Genomic DNA, 12,983 nt, shown 5'->3' with positions numbered 1-12,983 from the left:
CCCCTTTGATTTTAGTTTTTGCCAATTAGATTCTTTCAGCTAACAGTAAGAGTGTAGTATTCTCAGCTCCATTTAACACGTTTTACAATTTTAAAATCCATTTCACAGATTTTCTTCAGAAATTACTGTATTGAAAATGTTAAAACAGCCAAATGATCATGTGTATTGGTAACACTGGGATGCAACATTTGTCCTTTCTGACAATACGTGACCACAAAATCAGTCATATGGGTCAATTTCTTGAAATACACAAATAAATAAGCTTTCCATTAATGTATGGTTTGCTAATATAGGACAATATTTGGCAGAGATACAATTATTTGAAAATCTGGAATCTGAGGGTAAAACAAAAATCAAAATATTGAGAAAATCACCTTCAAAGTTGTCCAAAGGAAGTTCTTAGCAATGCATATTACTAATCAAAAATTTAATTCTGATATATTTATGGTAGGAAATTTACAAAATATCTTCATAAAAGTCATTAAAAAAAATCTATCATTTTGACCCATACAATGTAATTTCATTACATACCTGTGCACACCTGATCCAACTGATTGGTGTCTTTCTGCACAGGTGTGGAGAATCTGGGCATCATATTTGAGTTTTCACCGTGGGTTCTGAAGATTTGTCCAGAGGATGGACTGAAGGTGAGATAAACATGATGTGGTTGTATTTATATGTACTCTGTGATAATTTTGAAGAGCTTGAATTTGATTAGATTTTATTTTTCTGCTTTCAGATCTTCACTGAGGACCTGACAGAGGTGGAGACTCTGCCCAGAGATAAGGTGTTGAACTTCCTGAAGGAGGGCTTTAAGGAGCTGGCCATCCCGTACCTGGAGCACATCATTTACATGTGGGAAGAGGCACGGCCCGAGTTCCACAATGTTCTGATCCAGCTCTACCTGGAGAAGGTTCAAGGCCTCATGAAAAAGTATCTCAACTCACTGCCTGAAGGTTAGTCACGCAGCTGTCATCAGAGCTGCTCTAGGGGTGCTGCTGGTTACAATAACGCAATGTCTACTCAAATAATGCAATAATGATGCAATGAAAAACAATGTTGGGAAAATAGAAGTAAAAATTCGGTCTATCTGCAGCAGCATCTGAAAATATACAAAATTAATGAACACTGCGACAATCTTTGGTGACTACTGTTGACTAATTGTTTGTCTTTTTTAGGATTATATTTGGTACAATAATGTTTAATTCTCATTTAGAAATGCTTCAGATTGTATAGTTAATATGAAACATGCATAATCAGTTGCAAATTATAAAATAAGATTTTTTTTTTTTTACATTAGGCAGTTAGACGGTGACATCACTTTACAATAAGTGAAAACTTTTTATGGAGGGAAAAAACATGAGCTACAGTTATAAAAAGTTCAAAACCCAACCTATAACACTATATTCAATAATTCAAAGCAGCATAATTGTACATGTCAGGTGCTTTGACAGATTGATTGCGCTGTTTAAAGCTCTTGGCAATTGTTTTCTCCAGCATTTCACTTTTTATGGTTCTATTCTCATTAGTACATGTTATGAGTGTTTCCTTTTTTCATAAAAAGCAAGCTAGTTGTCATTAACTACAGAGACATCATTGTATCAGGGTTTCCGCGGGGTCTTAAAAAGTCTTAAAAAGTCTAAAATTTAAAAATCAAAATTTTAGGCCTTAAAAAGTCTTAAATTCGCTGCTCTAGGTCTTAAATAATTTTACACAGGTCTTATTTTTCCGATGTCCATGTAACGCTACCTCTAATGCTCATTTAAATTCTCTTTCTGTTGTTTCCGTGGTGTTGTAGTTCTTTATTTCACTATTCCAAATATAATTTGCTGAATTTAAACTACAAATGAGACCAGCATGCAATAGCCAATCAGCTTTCTGTTATTGGCGCGAGTCTCTCTCGGATTGTACTGCAGAAGTCAAATGGATTTAACTTTTTAGCTATGATACTGGGCTTGGAAAAACTGAATATAGGGCTTGGCTAAGGTCAGTTGCTAACAACTGTAGATTTTTTTTCTCCCTCTGTGGAAGTTACTGCGTCTTCAGACAGAATCGCAGTATTTATATAACATTTCTAATATATATATATATATATATATATATATATAAATCAATAAATGTATTTAAAACATTAATCTCACTTTTAATTTTGCAGTGTAAATTATGTAATCTCACTGCTAACAGCCATTTAGAATTTATTCATAAATTCATAAAATAAATTTCAAAGGTACGCATACATTTCAAAAGTAAAAAAAAAAAATCGCTTCAGAATTTTTTTTTTTTACATCAGATATTTCTAGTGGTACTTTTATGGGGATATTTTGTGTGGAATAGTATCTGCTGATATGGAAAGTTCACTGTATATCGTAGTAATAAATTAAATTTATGACAGCCATGAAATTGTGTTTACTTTTTACATTAAACACATTAAAAATTAGCCTAGAAATCTAGACGCACCCTAGCGGCAGCAAAAATTATTTTGCAGCCAGGTGGGTCTAGACACTCTCAATAGACCTTCTAGCTGCAAAAACCCAAATTGGGTCAGGCCAATCACAACGCGTATAGAGTAGGCGGGGCGGGCTTAACATATGACGACAGAGTTGCGACGGCTGCCACTTGAAAAACAAAGAATGGCGGCTGCAGCTGTCGAACAGCGGTCTTTCGAATCGGCTTTGGCCGCGACTCTGGAGGACTTGGAGTTAAGTTTTTCTTTAAGAAACGAGCAAAGAACGGCACTTAAGTCATTTTTAAAAAAGGAAGATGTGTTTGGAGTTTTGCCGACTGGATACGGAAAAAGCTTAATATACCAATTACTACGTCACCTTCTTCGTTGCTCTGATTGGTTGAAGCGCTATCCTATTGCGTGCATAGGGATTTTGAGAGACAACCGTTTATCCCGCCCCTCGGAGTAAGCCGCGTCTATGGAGAGTTTCCAGACTAAACATCTTGATGTAAGTCTGGCTCGCCAGGCTAATTAAATATCACATATGCATGTAATATAATATCTATTTCCATTACAGGTTTAGGTCTTAAATTTCATATAAGGTGGTATTAAAAAGGTCTTAAAAAGTCTTAAATTTCACTTGTTCATATCTGCAGAAACCCTGTTGTATATTTATATTATATTTTGATTAGTTTTATTTTATTGCATTTGTGTACTAGTAGAAAATGTATAACACAGCTCTTGCCATGAAAATACCCTCGCCTTCTTACTTGTCATTAAAATTTCTTCTAGCTGTCTACCTGTCTATATTTATAATAGAATTTTTATATTAAAAAAATAGATATTTTTATGCATTTTTAATTATGCCACCAAAACATGCATTACATTTTTTATTTTACAAAATTAAGGATGCACCGAAATGAAAAGTCTTAGCCGAAGCTGAACAAAATTAAACCAAAGGCCGATTACCAAACATAGTTTTTTTTGTTTTTCCACCCATGTATTTTGCCCATGTATTTCTTTCACCATTGCATAAATTAAATAGCCAAAATGTGCTTTTTACAGTTTTGTCTTGCTTTTCCAAAAAAAAAAAAAAAAAATCTTTTTTAAAAATATTTATTAACACTGAACATTTTTAACATTCTAGTAGACATTATAGCCTACCAATAAAGCACAATTTAACTTAAAATTAATAAGTTGGTAAAATAATATTCTTTGGCCATTTTTAAGACCCCCTTTTTGAATCAGGCATGTGTTTTTTAATGAACAAATAAATGCAGCGTTGCTGAGCAAAGGAGAATGTTATAATAAATGTGTTAGTAGAGCTGTTGTAATGATTATTATCATTATTTTTGTCATACTTTTTTTTTAATTTACAGAACAACAGTAAAATTACAATACTAACTTTTATGAATGTTGACTTTTATTTTGGTGGAAACCCACAAGAAGACCTCAGTACTAATTTTTGCAGCAGATTTATGAATGATTCTCATCACGCAGATTTCCCTCGCGCTTCAGACTTTAAACCCTGGCTAAGGAGCTTGTGCAGCGCTGTCAGAATAAATACAATTTGTGCTTGTATTAGAAAACATAGCGTTCTGTAGTTTATTTACTAATGGTTTAAGGCCATTTCGCAATTTCAGTCATACATTTATCAGCAATAACCACTCCTTTCTCTTCTCATGGAAGACATGCGATGCTAAACAGTCTCTCGCTGTCGGTGCTTGTAATGATTTTTGCATCTTTCTCGGACAGTTTTAAATGCTTCCACACTGTCGACATGTTTGCTGCATTAGTGCGCGCCTCTATTTGATCGTGTCACATCATTTTTCGCCTTTTCGCTTACTCAGCCAGACACCGAAGGAGCTTTTTTTTACTATTTTCGGCCGAATAATTTCGGTTGCCGAACATTCGGTGCATCCCTAAAAATGTTGTTTTCTGACAATTTGTTGTATTTCTAGCGGTGCGTTTTATTAGTACTATAAGTTTTAAATAAACTCTTTTTTCAACAAGATTGTTCTTTGTAAAGGAAAAAATGACACAACTGAAAGAGAGTCATATTTTTTGGATGTGGGCTAGAGAGCGTTTTCCAAAAAAGAAATTAAATAAAAGATAATGCATAACAAAAATCATCTTTTGACAGAAAGTATCAATAAACATGTCTAAAACTAAAACTTTCCATCTAGAGGAAATAAAGGCCAAACACGTTGTGTTGACTGTGTTCAGGTGTTCCAGCTGTAGCTGCAGGAAAGGAGGCAGGAGACCTGGGGGAGTACAGGAACAAGCTCCTGTCATTTCTGGAAGTTTCCAGCAGCTATGAGCCAGAGAGACTCATCAGTGATTTCCCATTTGATGGTGAGTCCACACGTCAGAGAAATTCAGTAGAAAATCTAGAAATATAACTGGATGTCAAACACTGTTCTTGTATACCTTTTTAACCTCATTACCGTCGTTCTCTCAGGTCTGTTGGAGGAGAGAGCTCTTCTCCTGGGTCGTATGGGGAAACATGAACAGGCTCTTTTCATCTATGTTCACATTCTCAAAGACACGCGTATGGCTGAAGAGTAAGTGGCACTGTTCTGCATCACAAAGTCAACATGAAGTCAAAATGGACTGTTTTAAAACACATTCCTGTCCGTATTTATCAGTGCACGTTATAGAAAAATGCCTTTTGTAATCTGCGATAAATGTCAAATAAGTTGCTTTACCTAGGATGCACTTTTGTGTATGTTAACCAGTAGCCTTTAACTTCTTCTCCAAGTTTCTGTCAAAAGGCTTCCCTTACAATCCAATTTAAACTCGGATGTGAAACAGTTAATTTAAATTCATTCCTAACTACTAATTCTACCTAAAATCAATGTATTTTTCTTGTTGAATATCCTGTTTTATTTCACCTTACAGAAGTAAAATGCAATGCATTTCATGTTGACTGTTTCATTAAAAGGAAACTGACTTCAAACGTCATCACTTTAAACCCTTTGGCCTTTCCTTCTGTAATGTTCTTACAGATAAACTGTGTTCTATGTGTTCTGATCTTCATCAGGTACTGCCATGGTCATTATGATCCTTCAACAAACGGCAATAAAGACGTAAGTGCTGCTCGGTTTTGAATTGTTTGACTTGAGTAGTCACTGCAGTCTGGCTTGTCCTGTATCTACTATATCAATGAAACAGTCCCACAAGGATTTTGTGGATGAGACTTTACAGTAATGAAAGTTGCCATCTTTAATATTTACTTTAGTCACTGTCATGTGAAAATGTGAGACTTGAAGTCTGAGGGTAAGTAAATTTAAGTAATACACTGTGTGAATGTAAACCCATCTCTCTTTTCGTGACTCTCCTTGTCTAATGTCAAAAGTGCTGTGTGTCTGTCTTGTCTGTAGGTGTATCTGTCCCTCCTGCGCATGTATCTGTCTCCCCCGGACGTGCACTTCCTCGGGCCCATTAAGATGGAGTTATCTGAGCCACAGGCAAACCTCCAGGCGGCCCTGAAAGTTCTTCAGCTTCACCACAGCAAACTGAACACCACTAAAGTGAGCATCCACCAAACACTCCACCACTTAGCTAACACCCAGCACATAATAGCATCCGCATAGAAAATCTCCCATAAATCGCAAGGATCATACGTTTGCATGGGCTAGAACACATAGAAATATACATATCAGTCTGGAATTGAAAACTTTGTCACTAAACCATGAGAGTGAATTACTGAAATACTGCATGTTGTGACAAAATCACAGGCTTTTTTTTATTAAAATAGTTGATTTGAACCAGTGAGATTGACTGTGGCCTGTAAGCGTAAGGTGATGCATATAATCTCAAGGTTGTGTCTGTTTGCGGTTGCCCTCGACTGGAAATGATCCTCATTTTGATTTGCTTGCATTTCCTCTTGCTACTGCCTCAAGTGTGGCATTGCTTAAAATGCCGTTGAAGAAATATTTATATGGTGATTTATCTAATTCTTTTTTTTTTATATATATAAAATTCTATATTTTGACAATTTGGATGTCATTAGGTTTTGATGAAAGTGTTATCATTTGGTGAAAATGATGCCATAATTTTTGTATAAATTGATACAATAAATATTGAAATGGTTTATGATTATTGCACTCTTGGTATAGATTGTAGAAGCTTTTGAAAAAAACTTCTAATTATATATTTTTAGGATTTTTGTGATATTATGTATTATACGTCAGCGTTTTAGTGCCACGTTAAAAATATAAGATTACGAGATTAAAGCAGTGTTGTTTTTGACAACCATCTTAGATTTGGTCTTAGTCTTAGTCTTTTGGACTAAAATGCTTCTTAGTTTTAGTCAAATTTTAGTCACTTCTATATGTGATAGTTTTAGTCCAATTTTAGTCGACGAAAAGTCAAAAAGGTTTTAGTCTAGTTTTAGTCAAAAAAAGGGAAAAAAGTAGTCTTTTAACAAATTAATGTAGGTCAGTAAGTATTTTGCTGTTGGGTAGTGTCACTTATAAGTTCTGAAAATAGCAGATCTATAGTTCAACACAATGTGAGCTTCCGGATTGACTATTTTTCACCAATAATTACAATAATGAAGGAATGTTTTAGAACATAAAAGACCAAAAAGGATGGAATGCTAAAACGGCTTGCCATACTAGTATAGCAAAGAGTATTTAATGCTAAAACGGCTTGCCATACTAGTATAGCAAAGAGTATTTAATGCTAAAACGGCTTGCCATAGCGTCAGATACTTTTTAAGTTTTAATTGGCATGCACAATAAGCGGAAATGTCATGCATTTTAAACGTCTAACGGACCACCCACTAACATTTTCGTCTATTCTCGTCTCGTCAACGAAAACTCACACACGTCTCGTCATGTTTTAGTCATCAACGAGCCATTTTTATCTCGTCATCGTCTCGTTATCGTCATGAAAAAAAGTGGCGTCAACGAAATGATTTCGTCATCGTCATCGTTGACGAAAACAACACTGGATTAAAGTCATAATATTTCGAGAATGTCGAACTCATGAGAATAAAGTCAAAATATTTTGACAAAGTCAAAATTATAAGAATAAAGTTGAAATACTACAAGAATAAAGTCAAAATTATAAGATTGACGTGGAAATGTTTCGAGAATAAAGTTGAAATATTACAAAAATAAACTAGAAAATTACGAGAAAAGTCAAAATATTTTGACAGTCAAAATTATGACAAAGTGAATGATGTTTTGAGAATAAAGTCAAAATTACACAGTCAAAATATTTCAGGAATAAGGTCGAAATTACGAGAATAAAGTCAATATTACGAGAATAAAGTTGAAATACTTTGAGAACAAAGTCAAAATTAAGAGAAAAGTCTAAATATTTTGACAAACTCAAAATTATGAGAATGTGGAAATGTTTCGAGAATAAAGTCAAAATTACAAGAATAAAGTTGAAGTGTTTTGAGAATAAAGTTATAAGAATTTTACAAGAAAATTACAAGATCTAGTTCATAACAATTACAAGATTAGAGTTATAATATTTTGAGAGTATATTCTAGCCTTTTGCACATACAAATGGCTAGAATGGCTATTCTCTAAAAATATTATTTTAACTTTAATTGCTATGATTTAATTCTCGTAATTTCGACTTTATTCTCGTAACTTCGACTTCATTCTCGTAATTTCTACTTTATTCTGTAAACATTTTGACTTTATTCTCAAAATTTCAACTTTATTCTCAAAATATTTAGACTTTTAATCACATAATTCATTATTTTTAAAAAATGTTTTAACGTGGCACTAAAACACTGTCATAGTAAAATGTATCATTTGGGAAAAATCAATGCATAAGACATTTGGAAGTCAGCAAAAAAACATTTAGGTGCAGTGAAGCTTTTTCAAAACAGTTTTAATGTGACCTTCATGTAAGATAAAAGCTGAATTCTGTCAGTTTCCATAAAAATCACACCCAGGGTGTAAAAGTGCCCTAATTTGCTGTGTCTCAGTCTTGGGTGATAGTAAATTCCTACTGTGAATAAATGTTTTCATGTTTTAAAAGCATTCATTTTGACAGCCCTAATTAAATAAGATTGAAAGAGCGAGTGAGGCCTTTGCTGTAGACATGGAGAGAGAATGGTGAGTATGTATGGCAACGTAATTTAAGATGCCTGCAGAGGAAATAAGACGCTGTGTTGACATGTTGTCAGATGCCATCACTGAGCTCTGAACTTACAGATTGTTGTGTGGAAAGCATCTGTGGAAACCTGCTGTTCATGTTCCTGTTTGTTTTAGTTCCTATTTCATTTGTAGTGTTGATGTTCATTGTGTAAAGATGTCAAAAAAGGTGAAATATAGAGACAGTTCTTGAACACACAAACAGAATCCATTTCATGCTGTCTTACGGTATTTCTCTGTGTTCTACACAAGGCCATAAACCTACTGCCAGCCAACACGCAGATCCGAGAGATCCAGGTCTTTCTGGAGAGTGTGCTGGAGGAGAAGGCTGGGAGGAAGCGCTTTGACCAGGTCTTGAAGAGCCTCCTACAGGCCGAGTTCTTGCGGGTAAACAATTTGGCTATTGATTCAGTTTCTATTGAAGCACTATTCAGTGTTTTCAGGCTAATGGTAAATGCATAATTTTGTCAGATTAGTAATCAGTGAGATTGACTGTGGCCTACAAACGTAAAGTGATGCATATAATCTCAAGGTTGTGTCTGTTTGTGGTTGAAAGTTGAAATATTACGAGAACAAAGTTGAAATTTTATGAGAATAAAGTCAAAATATTATGAGAATTAAGTCGAAATATCACAAGAATAAAGTCAAAATTATGACAATAATGTAGAAATGTTTCAAGAATAAAGTAAAAATTACAATAAAGTTAAAATATTACTAGAATAAAGTTAAAATTATGAGAATAAAGTGGAAATGTTTCAAGAATAGTCCAAATATTTAAAATGATCAATTAAATGTTTTAAATTAAATCAATTAAATGTTTCGAGAATAAAGTCGAAATTACGAGAAAAGTCTAAATATTTTGACAAACTCTGGTTTACTGGTAGAAGCATAATTTTGTCAGATTACACAGTTACTTGCTGGAAAATCTAACTTGTTTCTGGAAAAGATGCAGTGCTTAAAACAACTGAGATTCAGTAATGCCACTAAAAATGCTAAATTAGAAGCATCACTAATTCTAACTAAATATTCTCCAAAATGGCACATATATGCCAGTCAAAAGTTTTTGAACAGTAAGTTTTTTTTTAAAGACTCTTCTGCTCACCAAGCCTGCATTTATTTGATCCAAAGTACAGCAAAAACTGTAAAACAAATGTGAAACATTTTTAATTTTTATTTTTGTCTATTTGAATATATTTTAAAATGTAGTTTATTCTTGTGATTTCAAAGCTGAATTTTTAGCATCATTATTACAGTCACGTGATCCTTCAGAAATCATTCTAATATTCTGATTTGCTGCTCAAAACGTATGTATTGTTATTATTATGTTGAAAACAGCAGAGTAGATTTTTTTTTTCAGGTTTCTTTGATGGATAAAAAGTTAGTAAGAACATAATTTATCTAAAATAGAAGTCTTTTGTAACATTATAAATGTCTTCATCGTCACATTTGATCAGTTTAAGGCATCATTAAAATAGAAGTATTAATTTCTATAATTTCTTTACAAAAAAAAAAACGACTGCAAGCTTTTGAATGCTTTTGAATGTATAATGTTATTAAAGTGCTTTATTTAAGATAAATGCTGATCTTTGGATCTTTCTATTCATCAAAGAATCCTAAAAAAAATGTACTCGACTTTAAATATTGATGATAATAATAATAAACACAGCAAATCAGCATTTTAGAATGATTTCTGAAGGATCATGTGGCACTGAAGACTGGACTAATGATGCTGAAAATGTAGCTTTGATCACAGGAATAAATTACATTTTAAAATATGTTCAAATAGAAAACAGTTATTTTAAATAGTAAAAATATTTTTAAAAAATTGCTGTACCTTGGATCAAATAAATTAGGGCTGCACAGTATCTCGCATGCTATATTCAATGCGCATCTTGTCAGTAAAGGCAGTTCTGTAATCACTAGTGTATCTCAATCACCTTCATGCTTTCAGATGGAGCAGCGCTTACTACACAGAGCCCTAATTCACTGACAAGCTGATCTCATTCAAGTTTGTGCTGTTTGTCAGTGAAGTAGGGCTTTGTGTAGTAAGCGCTGCTCTATCTGAAAGTGCACAGGTGATGGAGATATACTAGTGATCACAGAACCGGCTGTACTGGATATTGTATGAGAGATACCATGCAGCCCTAAAATAAATGCAGGCTTGGTGAGCAGAAAAGACTTTTGACTAGCAGTGTATTTAATTTATTTTAATAATGTTTTCATTTATTATGTGCAGGTGCAGGAGGAACGTATCTTTCACCAGCAGGTGAAGTGTGTCATCACAGATGAGAAAACCTGCAGAGTGTGCAAGAAGAAGATCGGAAACAGGTGTGCTAAAATCTCACTTTATTGCAGTATCTATTTCTGTGAAGCATTCACCTGTATACGCCATGCACAGGTTTTTTTATTTTCTTCAAGTTGTGAAACTTAATTTCAGAGCTTGCTGGTTCGATTCAAAGCTTGTAGCTCTTTATTAAAGAATGCCTATGGAGAAATGAGTTTAAAAAACAAAAAACCCAAGCTTGTGTGTGCAGTTGCATTCAAAATGATTTAGGGACAGCTGTATGAGTGTTTACATTTCTGTGACTTCTTTGCGTCCAGTGCCTTTGCCAGGTATCCAAACGGTGTGGTGGTTCACTACTTCTGCTGTAAAGATCGCAGCTTGTGTCCAGCGGAGTAGTCCAACCTGCAAACCAGAGATGGTGAAAACGCCAAACACGCTGAGCACAGAGAACTCAGCAAACCTCACGCTCCTGCGTGAACATGCCAGACTGACACGCCGCCGAAGGAAACGCCAATCTCTCTCTATATCTCTCTCTCACTCTTTCCAGTGGAATGGCAAAGCCGACACATCTGTCTGATGAAATGAATCACTATGAAGTAAAAAGCGATGGTGACAGTGAGGCTCAATTCTGATTTATAGTGTAATACTATGAAAGCTTCGTCTAAATGCGCAATGCAAACCCTGCTGTCTCTGTCTTTCCCCCCCGAGAAGCGCTTATTTCCTCACATCCCGCCTTTTCTCCTTCGCATACAGTGCACCTTTTCATCCAACGTGATGCTTTGTCCAATGCCTTTAGTGGAAAGTAAAGGCTTGTGTTTGTGTGCACCTTCAGGTGCTCAGGACTGTTATTCTGAGCTGCTCTGCTTCACTCTGTTAGCTTGAGATGAAATCAGACTCCAGATAAAAACCTTAATGTGGCCCCTCTACAGAAAGGCCAGGACTGGCACACACACCACAGGAGAAACAGTGGATCATTTACAGTCAGATACAGGTGACAATACTGGTTGCCAGTTGCCATATAAAAATATACTGTGTTTTTAGTAATACGGTAGTTTACCTAATGCATTTACCAGTGTAATACTGTAATTCCAAATTATAATAACTGGCTGGCAACTTGTAGCTTACCAAGTAAATTTCAGAGTGTTTTTTTCGTAATAGGCTTTATGATAAAAGGACAAATGCTTCCTCTAGTTGCAAAGATAACTTGTTCACGGCTAGAAGTCTGGATGTTTTGCTTTTTAACAAAGGCATTGTGTCTAATGTTTGGGGTTGTATGAGGTTTTTGAGAGCAGAACGGTATCTCTACAATCACTGTAGCATGCCACTTTTTCTCTTTTGGATACTTGAGTGGCTTTAATTTATTATTAACACGCTGTCTTTACTGTCGGGAATGTTTCACCTATGTGTGCAGTCGTGTCGCCCAAACGGGCACCAGTATTTTTCTGGCTTCCTGTCACATCTGTCCAATTTACACTGTTGTAAGATGCTTGTGCTTTCAGTTGACTGTAAACCATGAGCTGAACTGTTGCTCAAACAAAGGCGCCGTCACTTACATCCAAGCGTCATAACATGCCTGAAATGTATTGGTGGATATGGAGGGGAATGTATAGATAGTACATTAAATCTGAGGTGGAAGACAGATCTAATAAACTTGCATCTTCTCTTATGCGCTCTGTGATTTGTTTAAGCTCTGAGAGAAATATGCTATAGGATGAACCTGAGCAACAGACGCCCATAAACATGCAAAAAATCACTCCGAACACCTAAGCTGCTGTCAAGAAACCTGTAGCAACTGCATAACTATTGTTCTTTTTGATTTTGAGCAGTATTGTAGTAATTTTGCGATCCTATTATAGTTTTAGTTTTAGTCATTTTGTGTGTTTCTCATTTTTATATATTGGCCATTCTACAGAACTGGTGCAAACTGCTGTCCCACAACCAAAAATACTTTTAAAAGCATTTAAGTATTCAAAATCTTAGATGTTTACTAAGATCCTTTTATTATCTATTCAAACAATAATAGTTAAAATATCAGTAAGATATGCAACATTCAACAGAATAGCTTGCTCTTAAAAATAAAGGTTCTTTATTGGCGTCAACGGTTCTATGAAGAACCTTGAACATCCATGGA

The 12,983-nt window shown here is 34.8% G+C and overlaps 1 protein-coding gene across 1 annotated transcript in view; it reads left to right on the top strand.

Moving 5' to 3' along the window:
- The window catches only part of vps39 (VPS39 subunit of HOPS complex), a 31,137-nt gene extending 18,619 nt beyond the window's left edge, over nt 1–12,518 (top strand). The window contains exons 16-24 of the mRNA XM_073827146.1: nt 574–647; nt 740–956; nt 4,670–4,798; nt 4,905–5,007; nt 5,487–5,532; nt 5,827–5,976; nt 8,821–8,955; nt 10,805–10,896; nt 11,170–12,518. Of these exons, the coding sequence (XP_073683247.1) occupies nt 574–647; nt 740–956; nt 4,670–4,798; nt 4,905–5,007; nt 5,487–5,532; nt 5,827–5,976; nt 8,821–8,955; nt 10,805–10,896; nt 11,170–11,248 (1,025 nt within the window). The 3' untranslated portion in view covers nt 11,249–12,518. The remainder of the gene's footprint in view (nt 1–573; nt 648–739; nt 957–4,669; nt 4,799–4,904; nt 5,008–5,486; nt 5,533–5,826; nt 5,977–8,820; nt 8,956–10,804; nt 10,897–11,169) is intronic.
- The last annotated feature ends 465 nt before the right edge of the window (nt 12,519–12,983 follow it).

Source organism: Garra rufa, chromosome 21, assembly GCF_049309525.1.
Source record: "Garra rufa chromosome 21, GarRuf1.0, whole genome shotgun sequence".
In the NCBI taxonomy this organism is placed as follows: domain Eukaryota; kingdom Metazoa; phylum Chordata; class Actinopteri; order Cypriniformes; family Cyprinidae; genus Garra; species Garra rufa.
Note: the sequence above shows the minus strand (reverse complement) of the source record. Positions and strands in the feature narration are given on the sequence as shown.